The 22468-nt window shown below is 41.8% G+C and overlaps 1 protein-coding gene across 1 annotated transcript in view; it reads right to left on the bottom strand.

Moving 5' to 3' along the window:
- Positions 1-22468, bottom strand: part of LOC311006298 (neural-cadherin) — a gene marked incomplete at its 5' end in the record, with an annotated part of 358210 nt that overhangs the window by 32948 nt on the left and 302794 nt on the right. Inside the window, 2 exons of the mRNA XM_083999073.1 lie at positions 5393-5657; positions 18140-18306. Coding sequence (XP_083855199.1) covers positions 5393-5657; positions 18140-18306 — 432 coding nt within the window. The remainder of the gene's footprint in view (positions 1-5392; positions 5658-18139; positions 18307-22468) is intronic.

The raw sequence follows: 22468 nt of genomic DNA, 5'->3' as shown, positions 1-22468 counted from the left end.
TTCTTCTGCTTTCAAAAGAAAAGTTTCAATAAAATAATAATATTAATAATAATAAAAACAGAACAAAACAAAAGCCTTCAGATGTATTGCTTGATATATGTTACAGAGAGAATATGAGTGGAGCTGAAGACTCAAATTGATGTCTGAACTAGACAACATCATTTGTGTGAGCTTAAAATATCTAAGCAAACAAAAATCCACATCCACATCAGTGTGCTCACTTGGGATTTTAAATAAATGATACCAAAAAACACTTTAGACAGTCTACCTGATCTTTTTATATTCTACTTGATCTTCTGATAAAGGGGCTTTAATAATGTTGCTATGTGTTAAAAAATAAAAGCTGAACTACAATACATTGTGCTGATTTGAATCCTTTAAAATTTCTAAATAAAAACTAAAATGAATGAAAGAAACACTAAATGAAACCAGCACACACATACATCCTTGTTTACTACAGTATATGTGTCAGGACCCTGATCTTAACCAACACCGGGCCCAACCACAACCCCGACCCTCTCTGGAGTTGAACTTTAAAACCAAATCTTTACCTTCAATAAGCCATTTAAAGGTGTGTTGAAGTTGTCCGACCCCACAAATATACCGCTTAGCAAGCCCACATACACACGCACGCACACACGCATGCTGCACATTCCCTGCCATCATCTATCACGTCTGCCTCTTTTGAAGGGAAATGCTTTTAAAGTCCATTTAATAAACACATGCATTGTCTTTTACTGCCTGGGGCACAGCTGTCTACACCCCTCACTGTCTCACTGTCTAACTCCAGGGAGCTCTCTCTCTCTCTCACTTTATATCTGTGTCTCTCTTAAGTTCTGACCTCTCCCTCTCTCTATTATCATACAGTGTTCTGCCTTTTTCATAGTTTCTTTGTATCCTCCTCCAAACTCTGTCTGTCTGAGTCTTTTAACTGCTCCAGGCAGCATCAACGTTCACATGTGCAATGTCTCCTCTCTCTCATTCATACAACAACCCACTAAACATTTACCATATAATTTATACACTATGATTCATTTCACTCCCATAAATTAAATCAACTTAGCATGTTTGGTTGAATAATTATTTCAGACTGACTCTCATTTGCAGCCTCAGTCTCAAAACAAACCATCAATCAGTGAGTGCTTGTGCCCTTTGTGTTGGTTTATTCACAGGAGAGAGTGGAGTTGTTTCGTAGTATTATGGTAGTGATATTATTCCACCTATAGCAGTTTGAAATATAGTTTAGAAAGTAAGCTTATTCATTCTGTTCAGTAAAAATGAAGCTAAAGCCAGGATGATAAATGTATCTTAGCTGACCAGGAACCTGCAGAGTTCCTGGGTTTTGCTTACTGGTGGTGTATTGCATTTGGGACTGAGCAACAAAGTTAACTGCAATCAGTGTGGACAGTGAAGGAGTCCTCCAGACAACTGTCTGGAAGCTTTAACAAAACTGTCAACGATACATTTTGGAAGGACCAATCCGTCAAACCTTAAAGAAAGAGACCATCCTCGGTCGTTTCAGTGAGTGCCCCAGAACAACAGAACAGGCCTGTCACTGCCATGGCGAGTATGAGAGAGGCCAAAAGAAACAACAACAACAAAATGAAGAATAGAAGACGATGGTAGCCAAGCCATTCATGAAGCTGTGTTATTGTGTTTGCTTGCTTTTTGCGGCGGAGGAAGATGTCAGCAACAAATGGAATACTGAGGCTGCGGTGAGTGTCTCCATCATCTAGACGACAATGTGGGAACACAGACAAGACTGGTGGGTGAGGATACAGATAAAAGCCCAGTGTCAGACCTTCACATGCAACATCAGAGTTTGAGATGAGGGCTACCAATAACATCATTTACACATTTCTACTATTATATTAACTGACTCTTATGGCATTTATGGCAGTAATCTATGACAACTAACATAAATCAATACAAACTACTAAATATATAAAATAAATATTCTTCAAAATCATAATGCATGGCCTCTGCACTATAGAAAAAATACTGTCAACCTTACGACATTATGCACAGGGGTATGTAAAGGTATAGTGTTTTAAATACTGGTTTAAAATTTGCCATAGAGTTCAGATCAGCCTGCGCGAACTTCAACATGCCCACATGAACACACACATAAACACATTTAGAGAACATATCGCTAACACACACCCACACATCTCTCTCTGACACACACACACACATTTTGACAAGTATTCCCTTTACTCGCCTGTCTCCTCGTGCACCTAGCTGGGGGCTGGCCATCATCCCAACAATAAAGATGCATTTGGGTGAATTAGCCATTAAACTGTCATATCAATCATTCATCAACACATAAAACATCAAAATACTCCCTAGAAATTGTATGAATATATAAAGAGGAACTATTTCTGGTAGCACTTTTCAAGCGGGATACCATCTCCTATGTCCTGAGTGACACACAACTCCCTTTTTTACTTTACCCTGTGACATGTTAAAGGCTCTCCCCATACACATGCTGGTTACGCTGTGAAAAGATGAGACCATATGTAGCCTGTGAAAGCAGCTTATTTTGAACCACAGTTACATTTTCTTTTTGTTAGGCGATCTCTGGCAGCTGTAATAATTATAACAGGAGTAATGGAGGTTGTGGAGTACGAAAAGAAGCAAAGTCCATATAAGAAGAAGGTGAGCTGGATGGAAACAACCACTGTTCATTTTCCATGAAATCAACATTGCTTCTTTCATCCGTGGAAGTTCTTGTGGTATTTGTTATATGTTATAACCTGACGATGAAGGTTCCCTTCTGAAGGCTTTCATTCATACAGTGATCGTCTCCTAACATAACGATTGAGTATTTGTGTCTGAACCTTGGTAAACTGTCCAATCACAACCATCAACTCCACTGAGTGTACAGTATACTATTGTTGCCATGATGATGAAGGTCCCACACACCTGCTGTTGGTATTGTACACTCCAAACTATCCAAGGTTGGGGACAAGACACCTACATAACTGTTTAAGATGGAGGATTTGTGGCACATACAATACAGTCTGGATGGTGTTTGGAAGGCATCAAATACACTTCTCTGTTATTGTGACATTTTGACATCTCTCACAGGGTTGTTCTGTAAGACTCAGTCTAATGCGTCATACCCTTTCTCCCATTATTGAATGAACAGAGATTTTTGTCCTCACAATGCAGTGTTGTGTCAAACTACAATCAACAGGATTACTGGGATAGTTTGCAACACTAATCTTTAACATACAGTAAGAATAAAAATCAAAAAAATAATAAGATTTGCACAGTATTGATAGATGGATTCATGTCATTGAAATTACAAAGAACTTCAGGCATATTTCCTTGTCTGATTATCTACATGATCAGATTTACTATATGATATAAATAGGCTACTGTATGTATAAATATATTTTTCAAGTCTCAATATCAAGTACTTAACACCACTGCTGGTTAACTTGCTGCTGAAATAATACCTCTTCCACTCTGATCCATTTGGGTCACAAACACCACTAATCAAACATTACTCAAAGTGAAAATAGTGAAGAATTTTTGGGACCACAAATATGAGTTCACAGAGAGACTTGTTTTGATTTTGTTTTGTGGAAGTTGTGACGGCCACCTGCCGCTGTAGGGCCTGTTCTGTGTTTTCCCTTGTTCATTGTGTGTGTGTGCGCTGTGTCTGCAGGTATCCCAGTGGGCAGGGACTGGCACCTGGCCAGTCTCCCTGAGTCTTTAAGAGCAGGCAGTGGCACACATCATCACATGCATCCAACGACAGACACACTCTTACACCTCATGGATTTATTATAATTTACGATCTTTATCTAAATAAACATTGTTATTATTTCAGTTCACCCACGTCTCTTGTCGTGGTTTTTGAGCCGGTCATGACAAAGGCTACGTTACTTGATCAAGAGGAAACTCTGGAGTCAAACGAAAGCTGTGGTCAAAAGTTTTTTTCAAAGGAGGTTAAATCGAAGCAACTGGACTTAGTTTTTGTGGTCAAAAGTGTTTGGCAGGAGGTACAGCCCAACACAAAAACATCTGAACTGATGCAAAGATGACAATTTTCTTGCCTCACTAATATTACCTCTCCTGTGCCTCTGGATTGCAGTGCCACACCTGAGCTCAGTTTCTTCAGGCTGCTGCCTGCGTACCATCTGCACGTTGCCGTTCACCTCCAGCCATCAACCTGTCTCCACCATCTCCTTCCCACTGCGTTCAAGTTCTTCATCCTTCAGCAATTCCCCCACTGCTCCAGCCAGACAGGCCCTGCTGCCTCAGCCCCATCCTCAACATGTTACTCATTAAAACATCTTTCAAACTCAACTTTTTCTGCTTCTGGGTCCTGTTATTAAAATACAACTGACACATTAGTAAGCTGTTGGGACACCACACCACATTGTTGCCTGAACGGCTTGAGTTGAGTACACCTTGGCATCGACTCTACAAGTCTGGTGGTGGTGGAGACGCTGTCTGACACACTCATCCTAAATCTCCCACAGGTTTTCAGCTGGGCTGACAGAAGATTCACATCATCATTGCTGTTTCACTACTGCAATTTCTCCCAGCTTGGTGGTGTCCAGTCGCTGTCTTGGTGGTAGTAGCAAATATTCAAATGAGAACTTTGAAGGCTGAAGTGGTGAAAGGTTGTGAACAGCAGTTGGACATGGGTCAGTCTTGACAACTGCTGTCAGGGGCAGGGGACATGCACAGTTCAGCCCAAGAGGAGGGGCCCACTTTGAATGTTGTGTTTACAAACTGCAACGAACAAACCTACAGACTCTACCTTTAGCTATTTGAAAATTTGATGTGAAACAGTCCTTTAATCAAGTAGTGAATTTAGATGTACACATTTTCTGCTATTTAAAAAAAAAAAATATTATTACTTTTATTGTGGTATCAAATGAGTATTGAGAGTTGAGTAAATTCACTGGTATTGGTATTGACTACTGAAATTCTGATATCATGACAAGCCTAATCACTGGTTGTTGCAGTCTTGATAACTATTGGACTTAGGGGGAAAATGTAAAAAATGAAAGTGTGTAGAAGGAGTAGAAGGAAACAAAACAGACCACATCTGGTGAATCCCTGAAACTCCGTATGAAGGGGAGGTTGTTTTAAAAATGTCAATGGAACTAAAAAACTGATTGATTGTCCCTTTGACAAGTTGTCCTTCAGCCTGGGGCTCCTCCAGCTGTTCCCATGCAGAGGTAGAGTAGCTTGCAAGCTGCGCAGTATGAATGTAGGGGGAAGAGACACTGGGAAGTGCAGGTAACAGCTTGGCAAAACCTTCACAAGCTGAACACCTGCTGTGTGTAGGGTCTTCTCTCTGAGATCAATGCATTGTGACCACCAGTGGAAATGCTTGTAGATCAAAATACAGCCCTGCGTCACTTACCCTGGAAGCTTTTGTTGATTGCAGATGGAAAGGTATTTCCCAGAATTACCACACTGGGGTCAATTATGATCTCTCGGCTCCGACCCTGTGATCCTGTGACCTCTCGCTGCCCTCCGCCACCATCCAGTCTCAGTGTCATCTCGTTGTCATGCCGATCTAAGATGACCTCATGCCATTCCCCGTTATCAAGGCGATAGGTGGGTAGGGTAAGGTTGTAGTCCCCGTCACCGAGGTTGTAGAAAACACAGAGGAGTCCCTGGAAGATCTGCAATGGGAGAAGAAGACATGTAGTTTGAACTTGGCCTTCGTTGTTTAGTCTGGAATGGTGAACCAAATTTCAAACAAATCTGCACCGTGTTGGGACATCGCTTTTGTTTATTAAATGTATTTTACAAAATAAGTCAAACATAGCAAAAAAAAAAAGTGTAATATAATTAAGTGATTAAACCATCGTTAGCTTAAAGTATTGGAATGCATTGGATTCACACATAATTTAGGGGCATAGCATTATAAACTTAAAGCACTAATGAACAGGTGGTGTGTATTCTTATCATTGAGGTGGATCTGTATGGAAGTTCTCCTTCCTGCTTCTCCCATATGTTTTACACTGCATGCTTTGCTAATACTGTGTCATTGAAGGATGAAGTAACTCTTCCTTTTTGCACATCTGAACATTTGTTACAACAAATCGTGCAGGAAGTGAAGAGACAGCAAAAAGGTCTATCACCATTAAGACTGAGCAAAACAAAACATTTTGTTTTGTTTTGTGTTTCCTTTTGTCACTGCCTGAAAACAGGCAACATCCCTTGTTGCTAACAATTAGCCTTTTGTGTCTTTCATTGAATAAAATGTCAATGACAATGCAGTAGTTTGACAGTCATAAAAAACGACTATAGTAACGAGCCATGCCTTAACAGATCTCTGATAGAGGACAGTGGCCATTATTTAAATGTCAAGGCATTTTAAACCATTATCTAACCGCTGCACTTGCTAGGCACAATTCTAAAAAAGTAAAGATTGCCTGACAACAGATCACTTTACTAACGCAAAATTCGAAGGTTTTATCATTTATCACAATGCGATTTCTGTAAACATCCAACAGCAACAGTCACCTTTGTATAATAAATGCAGGCTTGGCGATGGACCAAAAACCTGTAAGACCAGTCAGCAAAGCAAGGCACAGCTGCTGGCATTGTGTTGAATGCTTTAAGTTCACGACATGGTACAGAGATACAGCAATAATAGAACAAGCAAATAGAGTGGGTGAAGCTGCTGCCTGGGTTACACATGTGCACTGTAACTGAGAACTGATAATGAACAATGATAAAGCTGGACATTAAATTAAAAAAAATATGTTAACCACAATACGGCCAAGTGCTATAAAATATTTCACACTATGACCACACTTGTTGTGTTGTGGCGCTTCAGAGATCAATTCAAATTTTCCTCTTTACGTAGGTACCGAGTTCCCTGAGTAATGTCTGCGTTGTTCTTGGTTAGATGTTCATTAAGTTAAAAATTTGTTTGTTTGAGTTTGATTTGAGCATCCTTTGAGCAAAAGACTGGGGTCATGTCGGCAGCACAGTATCAATAACACCATTCATGAGTGTATTGTACTAACTCAGATAATCTGCTTTCTAGTTGTGCAAACTTGCTAACCTGCAGGTTTATAGCAGCTACCAGGCCTCTGTTTGAGCCTGGAGCCGGCCTAATGGCTGCCTAATGTTGCCTCTGCTGAAGCCTAGAGCCTGATGGCTGCTGCCGAGGCCTGGTGATGACTTCCTGTGGGGCCTGGTGGTGGTGGCTGCTGCCGTGGTCTGGTGGTGGTTACTGATTAGGCCTGGTGGTAGCTTTTATAGGGTTGTTGGCTAGGCCGCTGCTGTGGCAGACAGGCCTAAATCTGAATCCACCAGAAATCTCATCTTGAGCCACGAATCCACTGCCACAAGTTAACCAAAATCCATTCACAACAACAGCAATGGCCACAAATGAGGAATTGACGACCTGACAGAGACACAGGTCTTCCAGTGATATGGCAGTGGAAGATCTCAGGTCATCCTTTGCAGCCAACTACCATCTCATTCAGGCCCTGACAGTGGCTATAAATAACACATTTATTATAAAACATATCATACACCTGACGGTGATAATCTGACAGTAGAACAAAAGACTAGCTCACGTTGCTACAGTGTTCATTGTGTGTGGGTGTGTAGAGCACTAAGCATTAATTCTCAAACACTGGTCTTTATTTACCTCTGTACAGAAAGGACCAGGCCTGTTTGTTTGTCAGCTGTCTCCCAGCAGAGTGAAGCTGAATAGTCTTTGGGTTTTGGTGCATCACATCTTGTAAAAATACATTCAAAAACAGAATAGTCTTTTGACAGAAACCTGCTGTTTCTGGATTATCGACAAACTAAAACTCCCATTTCTCAGCCAGCGAGCAGAGAGACGCAGCCTACAAATGTATCCTTTGATGCTTTCAGTGGCACAAACCAATTGACATCAGGCTTTGTTCTGAGAGATTGGCAGAAGTCTTGGCAAACCTCAGAAAATCAAATCAAAACTATCTGCATGGCAAAACACCACTGGGGGGTAAATAGGAAAAATACGCTGAACTGAGTCTCAGACTTTAACACTGATGGAGATCAGAGGGGAAAAAAAGGGTTTCACTTAGTTGGTGTAAGGCTGGGTCGATATGCCAAATTGGCCAGTCGGTCAATAAGTCTGATTGACTCCCTGGAGATTGGCAAACTCAGGAGAGTGAAGAAGTGTCATATTGTTAGCATTTCAAATATTTGATGGTACAAATCTGCTCGAGGAAGAACACACTGGATCAACGAACTCCTTCCAAATCACCTACACCTGTACTTTTGTTCACTGAGCAGTGCCGTAGCACTTTAAAATAATGTGATCAAAATGCACCTGGAGAAAAAGCTTGTTGTCATTTGTGCTGTTGCTACGGGACTACACAATCAATTTTAGATAAGGGAGCGTTCTGGTCAAGTTGACATTTTAGCTTGCTATTTTGTCGACTCCCTTGCTGTCATTGCCATCAAGACACACACCTTCTCACACAAAAACAAACACACACACACTACATGCATCTCCAGAAGGAGAACTTTGAGAAAAATTGGTCTTCTTAGGAAGTGATGTGGGGACAACAAAGAATACGGGGAGACAGGAAATGAGAGAATTTATGGATGAGAGATGAAAAAACGAGGAAAAGAAATAAAAAAACAAAACACTTTTCTCATGTTTACACAACAAGATGTTTCCCTCCGCCCTTAGATCTCCAGATGAAAACGATTCCATTTTAACTTGGCCGCGATGCTAATCACACGTCTATCACAGAGCAATATTCATTTAAAACAAATCTGGCAGCCTGTGTCTCTGAGTGTGCGTGAGAGCGACACACTGGGAGAGAGAGCACGAGCGTGAGGGAGAAAGTCTGAAGGCCATTTTGAGAGGGATGGGGTGGTGGGTGGATCGTCCTAATTTCAATTTCAAACTGTTTCCTCCAAGTGTCCCACTGAGCATAATTTTCTCTCCTCCATCTTCCTCTGCTGCCACCGCCACATAAACAGAGGATTCAGATGAGAAGGGCAGAGAACCATGAGGCCGACGGAAAGTAGAGGTGGGCGGCTACCATTAATGCTGCCACCACCCCCCTCTCCACATAATAAAGACAAACCAAATCAGTAAAAAAAAAAGCCTGTCAAATCATCCATCACTTGTCAACTCTCTCTCAGCGGTTTCCCCCTGTCTTCTCTTTGTTTTTCCTCTTCTTCCATTATTCTCTGCCACAACAGACCTCCCTCGCACATCTCTCCATTTTTCAGCCATGTCTGTCTGAGTTGCTCCCTCTACCCTTAGAGCAGCTGAATAAAATGCTGGACGGCTCCAAGGTTGTTTAGCTGGAAAACCGAGGCTCATTTCAAGGCTCTGTGATGAAGTATTAATTATATTTAGAATCCACTGGGGCAGCGCTTTTTAACCAGACGCACTCACAGCCACCTGATTTTACCCCCAATTAAAGCTGAGCGGAGCCGAGCAATTTGGCTCCTGCTCTGCTCCCTGGGTGGTGTGTGAGCGAATGTGCTCAATAGTGTGTGTGTGTGGTGCGAGTCTTAGCGGGAGCATCATATTGTCGGTGTGTGTGTGTGAGAGATTTTTGAGTAAACAGTCCCACTGCAGGGACAGTTTCATCTCCCCTGATGCTTCCTTGCGACAGACTGCTCTTGATGCCGCAGCCTTTCAGTCTCGCAGACATACAGATGATGTGTTAATCTGCCCTTTTCTCATGATTGAATAATGTGTGTGTGTAACTGCTTCATGCATTTTTCGTATCTTAACCTGTGCTGGGGAATTACATTCAACTGTATGCACATTATCTGTAATATTCAGCTTCACATTCATTCATACAAGTGTTCCCCACCCGTACTTTCCTACACTGCTGGAAATCTGGTCTGCAGAGTGCCGCTTTAAAGTCTAGATATTGATTTGGTCATAAAAAAAATACCATACGCTGCTGGGCAAATGGCATCAATTTGACTTCTTACCAGCCTAAAGGCAGATGAGTGTAATTTATGTTAAATGCTCTGTGTAAATACCTCAAGCTCTGGCTTGGCGTCGATCTGAGGGATAAATTACAGTGTGTTCGCAGACAAAAAGTTTCCTAGAATTTGTAAACATCTATGTTTCCAGGAAAAAAACAAAAACAAATGTAATTTGGTGCCAATCATAGCAAAAGGGGCGAGTTGTTTAAATGAGAAATACAAAATTTGGGAATGGCTTGTTAGCCTGTATACAGGCTAACAAGCCATTCCCAAATTTACATATATATAGTACGTCATACTTTTAAAAACATTTCATTCCACATAGGGGGTAATCTGTCGTGTAAAAGAAAATGAACTCAGAGGGAAGTTTTCCTGTAAACCATGAATTATGTTTACATTTAGTGTTAGTGTTTAGTGCACTGAGATGAACTGAGAAGTAACAAACTGCACATCCTCCTTCATGAAACATTTGTGCTTTAAATGGAGTTGTTTACTATCCATTCTTCCTTTTTTCTATTTTTTTAACACGTTGCTGCATCTTCAGATGTTTCCACCATCTGTTAATCAGTGGAGTGGTGTGACACCATTTGTAGGAATGTGTTACAATTTCTACAAGGTTTCTTTATAAACTTTTAAAACTTTTTTCCATACATGTTTTAATTGTAAAAGTACATATATTTTATATATGGAAATTCAATATACATACCATAACATAACACTTTGTGTGGGGTGACTGCAGGTAGACAGTCCAGGTAGCCTCTGCTTCACTGAACCGGAGATCCATGTAATGCAATTGTTGTACTGCAATTGTTTTACTAGTTCAGTCACTCACTGAGACAGACAGCAAGGACCCCAGAGAGCATAAGAGAGAGAGGAGCAGGACTGTCCTATTAGTGTGTTAGTGGAAAAACAAGAAAACAACTTTCTTCAGCTTTTTCTGTGCTTTTTCAAACTTCCGTGATGTTGTCCTCACTATCAACACTCTCTGCTGGGATCAGGAAACTGGAGAAGAAAACATGAGCAGCCCAAACTAACCACACTTCCTGCAGTCCACATTAACTTAGTTAACTGTTGCTGCAAATTTAAGTAGAATTCTAAAGAAGGCAGAAATCAGCTATAAAACATGGGCTAGGAACAGCAACTATATGAGTACTTGGTGGATACATCATAACTCCTTAATACATAAATAAAAGTTCAGCTAAAGGCAAAACAACCAACCAAAGTTACTAGTGCAGCAACAAGGGAGTGATCCCTCACTGGCTTCCTGCAGCTTTCAGCACATCATATGACTGTCTCGCTTGCTAAATAATTTGTTGTATATGTTTCTGCAAAATACTACACACATTTTCACTCTGCTGCATACATTTATTTACTGGTAACAGAGCAAGGTCCGAAAATATGTTTCTCACTGCGAGGATATTAAATCCAAACACTTGAAGGTTCTATGTTCATCTGTGCAGACAAGAAGAATTAAGTATAAACACCATGGGAACATGCAGGTGTTATGACACTCAAGAAGGGAGCATAGTCTGTCTCCTAGAGATGAACACCTTTATTTTGTGCAAAGTCTGAATCATTCCTAAAATAACAGCAACAGCAGTTTGTGAAGATACTGGTGGAATCAGGTACGGAAGTATCTATAGCCACAGTAAAACAGTTTTGTAAAAACATAACCTGAAAGACTGCTCAGCAGGAGAAGCTGCACTTTACAAAACAGACGTTTCCAAGAGGTAAAATTAGGGATATACTGGAGTAACATCTCAAGACATCAGCCAGGAAGTTAAAGCTGCAATAAGGCAATGACCATAAGCATTATACCAAAGTTGTGAAAAAAAAAAAATCACTTAAGGACAATCCTTGTAACACGCTGGGTATGCAAAGACAGAAACACTAGAAAAAAAAATATTATTCTCTCTACCATTTTCATATCCGTTGTAATTTCCTACTCTTGAAATTAAACAGTTATCTAACCGACCAGAGACAGGTAGTGCTCATTAGTTTGAATGTATTTTGTAGTTGTTCTGTATGCCAACTTCTGAACCAGCCAGTCTCTCATCTGAGGGCAATAATAGTTATCTTGTAATGAAACTGTTGAATAATAATCTCTTTATAGTGTCTAATGACAATCTTCATTTTGCCAGAAACTTCAGTTAACACTACAGACAGAGGGAACTTTTGATTAGACTCAGACCCGAGGCCCAAACCCAGACGATACTGGAGCTTATGAGAGATAATTCAACATGAGTCGTTTGTGTTACTGTTACTAAATTCATTCTCTAACTTCCTTTGTCTGAAAGGTAAAATACATGGGGTCATTCTGTCTCTTACCTTTTGAACTTTATCATGATCTAATGACTACAGTCAATAATGTTCCCTTCATTCCAGGAGAGACATACATTCAGTCATGTATAGTGTGACTGCAGCCATCCATCTTTTAAACATTTCAGTTATTAAGAGATTCCCTCTATTTCAGAAAGCCATAGTGTTTTGATCTGATTTAATAGCGTTGGCCTGTGGAGCAGAGAGAGCACCAGGCTTATGGTTGAATGATGAAAATGGTACCAGCGGTTGTATCCTATTCACCTGATTTAGTGTCCACATCTGTCAGGGAGCACACAGTGGGAGCTTGAAATGTGCCCTGCAATGGCTGGAATAACAGCTTGAAATGGGAACCGTGGTCACAGAGCATGACAGTAGCTGAGAGGAATAGGGATACCAACACTGTAGTTTTATTGCTCATGTGATTAGTTAAAGTTACAATCTATAGCATTTGACCTGACCTATGTGATACACTTTTCTTGAGTTGTGTATTTATACTATCCATAATGTGCCCATCATTTTAGAATATCGAGAATACAGTAACAGTGGAAGTCACTTTTAAATGACATAATTTCCCCTATGCCCATGTGTCAGTGTTGTGGTTGCCTGAAGAGGCTCAAACCAGACTTTTATCCAGTTTAAAGCCACATTTGTATGATACACTTTTTAAACTTTGGCCATTTTTAAATATCTATTTTATTTCTAGTCACTGGATGTTCGGATTTGAAGTAATTAGAGAAGTACAATTACCACCTCATGGCAGTACTGTATGTCTCAGCAGGAAATATGGTTACAGTCTCCCAGTCCTGAGTTACAGTTATTCTGCAGAACATAACAATATCACAGTCAAGTCAAAATTAGCGTGTGAATTTGTGAGTTATGTCCAAAAACTTATATTTGTGAGGTAACAGTGACCTCAAACTTGGACTACCCGAGTCTAACCACTTGATCTTTGAGTCCAAGTGAACTTTTCTTTCATATCTGAAAAAATCCCCCCAAGGTGTTGTGAGACTGAGACATCATGTTCATAAGAACAGACAGATGTGTGTGGAGTCTGTGGACAACCTGAAAACAGAACTCCAGCTCTGGCTGTCACAGACACAGAAAAGCTACCAGTCCCTCTGAGATATCCTGTGTCTTCTGACCTGTGATGGACAATCACAGATTTCTTAATGTAAAATGTCTTTAGCAGTGTTTCTACTTGTTTTCTTCCTCTGTTCATTTGCAACGGAGAGGACGCCTCTAATTCAGATAATTCAGCTCCATGCAGGTAAAAACCTCCCGAATAACTGACACTGAGGGATCCAACACAAACGAGGCTCACGACAGTGGTGATGAATTCAATTCAATTCAATTCAAAAAACTTTATTCATCCCCAAGGGGCAATCAAAAAGCACGCTGAGCAGTTCAAGTTAGATCACAAATAGACAGCAAACACTCACACGTACACGTACACACACACACACACAAGTATGAGATAAATAAATAAATAATGCAACTTTAAAGTGCAGTGCATTCATGTCCTTCAGGCCAATCAAAGTAAAAAAAAAGAACTGCTCAGCATGCCTGCCGGTCAACCGCACGAGCAGCGACCCGGAAGCGACAAAACCGACCCGACCCGACTCGAAGACAATTCCCCTGAATCCCCAAACCCAGTTTTTTGGTATCATTTCTACTGAGAGACCCCGAGCAGCAGAAGTTTCATAATGTGCATTTAAAGGGACAACGAGGAGTTTTGGAAAAGCGAAGCGTTTTCACACTACATCTATGAGCCTCCGACTCATGTTTTCATTCATCAATAATTAAAGTCAGAGGTTCGAAGACGATCACATACCGTCGTAGTTCCAACCATAAGCGGCGATTCGGCGGCGTTATTCTCATGACTCGCCACGAAACCGAAAGTAAAGAAAGCTGGTCGGCTCGACCAGCATCTCCGCCACCACTAATAATAACAAAAAAACGATAGAGACAAAACGATATATTTATCGAAAATGGGCCCATTAACAAGTGTGGGTAGCGGAGATTCATCCACATTAACGTGATACTTTTTTATAACCAAATAGAAACTCCTCGTTGTCCCTTTAATGATCAGTAAAAGTAGCTTGAATTCAATATATGAAGAAACCAAATGAATTAATCTCAGCTTTCACTGGTGCTGTACAAAATGTGGGAGAGAACACTGTTGTCATTTTAATTCAGCTCAGTTCACTTTAATAGAACAGCTAAGCTGGTGGGATCTGACTCAGGTACAGAGTGAACAGCACAGTCCCATCAATGACAAGAATCACCAGCTCCGCAATCACTTCAGATATCACAGTACACACAGCACAGCAGGAGCCGAGGAACTTGGAGACTGCATACCAGTTTGTCCTGGAGGGCATGTGATTTATAGTATAGTGCCTCCCTGAGGGTAACAGCTGGAACAGGAGGTGAGTAGGGCAACTGGGACTTGAATTGATTTTCTGTGCCCTTTTCGTTTTTTGGAATAGGAATTTTATTGATGGAAGTGAGGTGCCAGTTTTTTCTAGTTTTGCTGTGTAGTTGTTGTGTACCAGACTGTTCACAGTGTGAAAACATGCTTGGTAGCATTAATGGGTAGGAGAACACAGGTTTGTGAGTTTAATAGTACAAATAATATTGACAGTATGCAACTATGCACCGTTTTAAACAGTACATTTAGTTTTTTTTTTATCAAACTGAAAAGATTCACAATGCTCTTGCAACAGTTGGTTAAGACCAGTTACAAATAGCAACCTCATGATCATGATGTACAAAGAGCAGACAAATTAAAACCTCCCAGTCATAGATTCTACTGGGAGATATTTTTTAGTAATTTGGTCACGCTCCAAGATATTGGTAGCTGTGAAGTTTGGCTCTGGTGGCAGTTAAAACCATAGAACATGTTGTTTCACATCATTTTCAAGCTCATCAAACCATTCAGTGAACCCCTGCCCCCCTGGTGGGAAGCAATTTGCATATGCGTCTCCATTTATTTATGTAGAATTATTTTTTTTTCCTGCTCATTCAGATCTTTTACATTTATTGTCCATTCTGCAATGATGGACAGGAATGTAACGCCCACAATGTTCTCAAAATATGAGCAGTTTTAGTTATGTAATACTTAATTTTCCAGTTATTTTGCTGTGCAGTCTCGATAATGTGTTCCCCTCTGCACACTTCTTTTTCTAAAATTGCAGTTCAAAATCCCAGAAATACTCTGTTACCTTGACATGCAGAGCTCAGCTTGTGGAGTAAGCAGCAGCCTCTACAGAAAGAGGAGGTGATTCCATAGAAACACAAGTACTCAGTCAGCTATCTTTCTGCTGCATTATTTGTTTAGTATTGTCATTACTTTTGACAGACATGGTTCTAATGTAAACATATTCAACAAAAACATGATTGGAATTTCAATGCAAATACAGCTTATGTGTCTTATGAGAAAACTGCACGGTGGTCTACTACCAAAGAAACCAGTCCGGCTGCAGTTTGTATGATGTTTCCCAGTCAGGAAGAAAGAAACCTCTTCATTCTGAGTGATTGATACTTCACCCACATGTTTTAGAATACATGAAATCTCATTTGTAACCTCCAAAAAAATCTTGACACAACTTTACAGAGGTCACTTTGGGCCAGCCCACAGTGAGGAGGAAATATTCACCCATGAGGAACAACATGTAGCCACATAAGCTGAAGTGAATGACATCAAAGCAGCGGTGCAACTCCTATATACGACTCCACTCAACACGTGAGTGGGCTGCCAGTTGCAATTGAAAGCTGTGAAAGTTACAGTGTGAACCTTTGACTTCATTATTTTGGAGCATATACTAATTCAGATGAACTTCTCTACTATGAACTGCTCTAATCTTCAACAGCAATTTGAACAATTTAAAGTGCATGTGAAATCACTCTTGAGCTTACATCCACACAGACGAACATCCGCTGTCTCCTATAAATCAACAATTAAACAAAGCAAATTTAAAAACCAACTACTTGTAGTCCAAGAGGAAAACACAAGCTTGGAACAAAGAAAGTGCCACATCTTTATGTAACCATGTTGTTTGCAATGCAAGTCACACACAAACAGCAGAAACAAAAAGCTCTTCACATTGCGAGTTAGCAGCCAGCCAAGAGTAACGCATACTAATTCCTTCCTCTGATTAAAAGCAAACAGCAGTATAACAATAAAAAAACATAATCCCAGAAGGCAACATGGTTATATTTCTATCAAAGAGCATTGCAGGGTTCCCAGTGTTTCACTCAGTGGGGGGGGCTGTACTTCATAAGATTATACACATTTTCGTGCTATGAGTACCGGGGAATAAATGCACTATTTATGGTGGATAAATGATGTGAACCCCGCTCCCCATGTGGCTGTGTTGAGGGAACAGTGTGACATTTAAGAGGCAACGTAGGAAAGGACAGGACAGGAGAGACAGATGGATAGCGGACGGAGATCAGAGGTTGTAGTATAACCGCAGCTCTGGTATGGATAATCATCATCATTTTAGACACTGATGTTTGATCAATACCTGTGGTCACAGCATGCAGCGGGACACAGCAAAAGGAAAGGACTGGGAGGGTACTGCACAACTCCAAAATAGAGGGTAACTGGGAAATAAACAGATATTAGAGAGCAACTCAAGAGTGAGCAAAGTATCTGATTAAAAAAAAAAAAAAAAAAAAAAAAAAGATTAGGAGCTTTCTGGACAAATATCCAAATAATGCTGTAAATGTATTCATCCCTGTCAGTGCTCTCACTCTCAATCTACACCATGTCTGGGTCATAAATTAAGACGACTGGCTGCATTAATAGATTATTTTGTTAGATAAAGTTGTTGTCACACCATCACAAATGAATTGCCAGAGCCCTGCAATATGCAAGCAACACTGACCGCACAATTAAATGAACAGTTCATCATTTCACTAAATAAACTGATTTGCTCTCATGTCTGCGCAGTGAATGAACAGCAGACGTATCCACAACAGCACTGTCAGGCATCAAATTGATGTTGCCTGTAAGATAACAAACATTGACCTGTTGTATCAGCTAATTAAGCCGACTAATTAATGTCTACACTGTTACCGTTGCACAGTCTGAAACATAAAAAAAATGTTTATGGTTTTATAGTGCTATCACTGCTGCTATTTGGCATCATGACAACTACACCCAGGAGAGAGAGCTTACACTCGCTACAAGCTCTGATGTCTATGATGTGCAAAGGAGTGGTCGTCCTACTCCTGCAAGCTAGCTTAACCTGTTATCGAGTAAGAAGCGACATTGAAAGAATAAGAAATAATAATAACGAACAAACAAAAAAGCTCTTCTAATATCCTCCAATAATGGTCCGAGGCTGAAATTCTGAATTTCCTGGTATCTAAACGTGTGCCCTATAAAGGGTTAAAGTCTGTTTTTAGAATGGAAGCTTGTTAGCCTAGCTACCGTGTTGATTGCAGAGGGGCAGGCGGCTAGAAATGCTAATGGTGGACTAGCTTCCTTAGCTAGCATCATTGGCTTTCAAATGTCAGACAACCGCTACACATGTACAAATCACTGCTTGCATTTCCCTTCAGTGTTCAACTGTTCCTTCAACCATGTTGTATTACAAGAACATTTTAGGGAAATATCACCAGCTTGTCCAACATGGCAGCAACAGTGAAGTCAGATATTTTAAGAGCAGTTTAAGACGGAAGAAAATGATTGACGTTGCTTTTCAGCATGGAAGGAAGAGGGGAGAGAGGATTTGTTCCCACATGGCGTTAATGTAAGAAAATCGCAGACTTACTCTGAAGAAATTTGAAAAAAAAAGTACAGACAGGCTTTCATGCAGTCTTCCATCACAGTCTACCCACATACTTGCTCACACAGCTTTACCTCCAGTCGCAGGTATTCGCTCTGCTCCTTGGAGATCAGATTGAGGATGGTGCTGCTGTGTTTGCGGGTTCGGATGAGGACTTGAACCCAGGTCTTCCGGGCCGGCAGTGGGGATGCCAACTGGTAGTGCACGTGACTGTGGCCATCAAAGGAATACTCTGGGACCTCTGGTGTTGGTTGACACACACACACACACACACACACACACACACACACACACACACACACACACACACACACACACACACACACACACACATAGAGGGATCAGTCTTTGCTATTTGTTTTTTAAGCAAGTTTTAAAAGCAAAACATCACATTTTATCCATTTAAAAAATGCTTCTCTTAGGAGAAAGGAAGTGACCTTAAAGCAATACTTACCGATCTGGCATTTCACTCAGCACAGCACAAACATTTGAAAATCAACAGCTCCACCTCCCTCACAAGTCCCACCCACCTCTCCCTCCTGCGCAGCTCCACGAGCCCCCTCCCTCCCTGCTGCATGCGTTGGCATGGCAACGGTAAACAGAACAGGAACGCGAGTGAAACGGGAACAACACAAACAAACACAACACCGGAGTTTTAAACCGTATAAACGGACTCAGTGATGATGACTGATGAGTTTTATAATAAACTGTTGTTAGCCTACTGCTACTGGAGACGCAGGGGAAGTGATTGTTACAGATTACAGTTCTCAACGAGCCGGGCTGGCGGCCGGACCAGCGACCCGATGCGCTGGTTCAGGGCCAAAATAAATCCAGACCGAGCCGAGTCGAGCCGCGCCGGTCCGGAGTTCAACCGGGTCCGGACCGCTGAGAACTCACAGAGCTAACAGTAGCCTAGCCGTTAGCACAGAGCTAACAGTAGCCTAGCCGTTGGCACTGGATGCTTTATACACATGTGACTTCCTGTGTTTACGTATCACTCGGGGCTGATCACTATCAACGTTACAATATCAGACATGAAACTCCGCAAACAGCTGCGGCTGCAGTTATTGGTCTTTTAAAAAACTATTTATTTCCAAAAACCTTCTTTCTAGTGTGTTGTGACTCTAGTCTCCTCTGCTCATGTCCTGCTACTCTGCTCTGTCAATAAGCGTTCTTCCTGGTCGGGAGGGGGGAGAGGAGGAGAGGGGTGCACAAAGTGATTACATATTAAGTAGGTTCGGTCGCTCGTCAAATATTATTAATCGGACCGAATAATATTATTGGTCAGACTTTTCTCAGAATTATATGAGAATGAAAAAATTATGAGTTTTTAACCCTGTTGGGTTTCTCTTACATTTTAATGTATCATCAGATTATTAATAGCATTTTAACTTAGACAAAGAAATGTGCAAAAGTTCCAGAAAGGTAAGTATTGCGTAACCTCAGCTAAATCAGACTCTTCAATCGCCCTGTACGCAGAGAGAAAATACACATGATGTGAGTGTGTGTGTGTGGTTTAGTTTGATAGCTTGAGTTACACTCAGTTCTTCTTTGTTAGACCCATGTTCCCTGAAGTGATTTTTTTTTTTTTTTTGCATGCTCGGCAGATGAATCCAAGCACACCTAAAATGTTTTCAAAGCACTCTTCCATCTCACAGCATACTCAAGTTGAATCTTCTTCTGTCTATTGTTTCCACACTTCTTCCCTCTACGTGTCTTAAAGGTGTACAGAAATGGCCGTTTGTCCTGTTTGTCGCGCCGAGTTGTCACGAGCTGCAACACGAGTTTACCCGAGTGAGGAAAACGAATTTGATTGGTCGTTATCGAGCGGGCGGGATATTCAAAGCTTGGGGCGAGCCCGAGCTCCGTGTGTGTGTGCGTGTCTCAGACGTTTGAATGACGGATGACGGATCCAATATCAGTGGCTGGTGAATCGTGTACAGGCTGACGTATAATCCGTGCGCCTGCATTATCCAATGCGAAAAAAAAAATACACACTTTCATCCCGGATTTACTCAAAAATAGAATTTTGCACAAAGTTTGGCCTACAACGTCTGAAAGATGAGTTATCACATTAATTTTATGACCCAAAGTGGGCTCAAATTCAATTTTCTTTTCTGTACACCTTTAACAGAGTAACGATGACAAAGCAGGGCGGTTCCTGAAATCCTGCTGGAGGACTATATCATTGCGTGTCTCACTGCCTGCTGTGTTTCTGAAGGCTATTTGTGTGGATACAAATCCCACGAACAGTATCACTTTTACACCAAACAACACACCTTATTCAGAGGACACAATGTGCAGAAGTGCCTGCTTGACGTTCTGAAGATGCTGAAGTAGATCTGTTGTATGTGCTCTTTCTGTCTGAAAAACATATGTCCAAAACTACTGCATCCTCTATTCTATAGAATTTAGCTACACCAGTAAAGTCTTCCTCATAATACCAGAAAACAAAGTGAGTATGTTCACACTGATAGATGTGTTACTGCCTGAAATGTCACATGCTTTTAATGCATGTTGGCCCCGCCAGCGGGTCAGTGGGTTTAAAATCAGAAATCAACAGTAAAATATACTTAAAGCTGCCCTGTGGAGTTTTGCTCATTACGAGCCATCAGCCGTGTTTTTTTTTCGAGTAGGAGTCAGTCTGCGCCGTTCGATGACGTTAACCCCCCCCCTTCCCTCCCTCCCTCTCCGAACGGTAAGTGCAGGTAACCAGGCAACCAGGTGACTGGCGAAGTAGGAAGAGAAAAAAAAGTTGGGGTCATTCAGCTTTGGCATTTATTTAGGGGTGTGACCTTATATATGTGTAAACGTTTACACGGAATGAAACTGTAAACGTTTTGTAAAAAAAATCCCTAAACGATATCTAGGCCTACACGCAATTTATTTTCATATTTTTTTTACATAGCCTACATTTTGGGGGGGCTGGGTGAAAAATAGTCCTGCACACTGTCTTAATTTATAGAAAACTATGATTTAATAAAAATGATGCTGTGACGCGCTTCCCTCCTCCAAAATGTGTGTAAGTGCGTTTTTCCTTTCCTTTTTTTTTTTTTGCGAGCGAGTGTGATGGCGCAGCCACGCCGGGTCAAACATTGCTTTTCTGCTTGCCAAAAGATATTCTAAGCAAATATAGCCTCCCTAAACACAAACAAATAACCTTAAACGGATTGAAAAGGGTCTCGGGACATTAAAGACTGCCGAGGACCGACGAGACGTCAGCTGGTTGCTCCTGCCCGGTCTGTCCTCCTCTCATCCGCACTTCAGCACCTGTCCTGGGCTGCACAGTGTCGGCTCGGCTCGGCTCGCTCCTCGTTTTAAATGACTTTACTCCTAGTGTAAACAATTTACTGTTCTGATCACTCATACGCGTGTATAGTTAGGCAATACGTTGCATTATTATTAGTTATAGCTACTTCAAAAATAAAGGACGGTGGAGCGAGCCAAGCTGTAGCCCAGGACAGGTGCTGAAGTGTGGGAGAGGAGGGAGAGACTGGGCTCCGCGGGGCTCTGGCAACTTGCGGCGGATCAGAGAGGGTGGAGGACCGACATGACAGGGGGTCTTGGTCTCCTGGTACCTGTGCGGTCCAGGACCACGGAGGTCAGCGAGAGGGGGGGTAGCAAGTGTCTTTTTCTTTTCCTTTACTTTTATGTTATGTTCTTCAGACTGTGTTTTTTCGAGGTTCTGAATATAACCACAGAAATGGTCACTTAAGCCGTTTTCCCACTAAAATTAGCGGGTCGACGCGGGTTTTTTAAACGCGGGTCGACCCGCTAACAATCGGCATTTGGCCCCTTTCCCATTGACCAAAATGAGCCGAGTCTGACCCCCCGCTGAGGGATCAGACAGAGCATAAACCAGTCGCCCCGCTCTCATCCGCGGTGCAAGAGACACACAGTCATGCCACAGCCGCCCGCCGCGGAGTGTCCGTCCGCCGAGGCAGACTCTGTGGCTGGCTGACCTGGAGCACCAGGACCGCGGAGGACAGAGAGTCTGCTGCGGCCGGATGACGGACGTCCGCGGCACAACACGTCAGTTAAACAGACTGTCGCTTCTTTTCTTTTCTTTTCTTCTATCGTTTTTGGTCAGTGTTCTCTGATGTTTTGATCCCAGTCTCGGATGAGAGCAGAGCGGAGCAGAGCTTTGTTTTGGTAGGCTACGTGATATGAGACGCGACCGGCGCGATGACGTAGCGTCACGTAACGTTCAGTGTCATCACGTAAATTAGCGGGTTGACGCGGGTCTGGCGTTCCCACTGCAAGCCGAGCAGAGCCGAGCCGATTAAAGGCGATTTTAACCCGCGTCGCTTGCCGAGTCGTTTGACCCGCGTCGACGCGGGTCGACGGGGCTCATTGCACCTTTCCCACTGCCACCAAAAGCCGATTGTTAGCGGGTTTAAACG

Source organism: Trachurus trachurus, assembly GCF_905171665.1.
Source record: "Trachurus trachurus genome assembly, chromosome: 3".
NCBI classification, from domain to species: Eukaryota; Metazoa; Chordata; class Actinopteri; order Carangiformes; family Carangidae; genus Trachurus; species Trachurus trachurus.
Note: the sequence above shows the minus strand (reverse complement) of the source record. Positions and strands in the feature narration are given on the sequence as shown.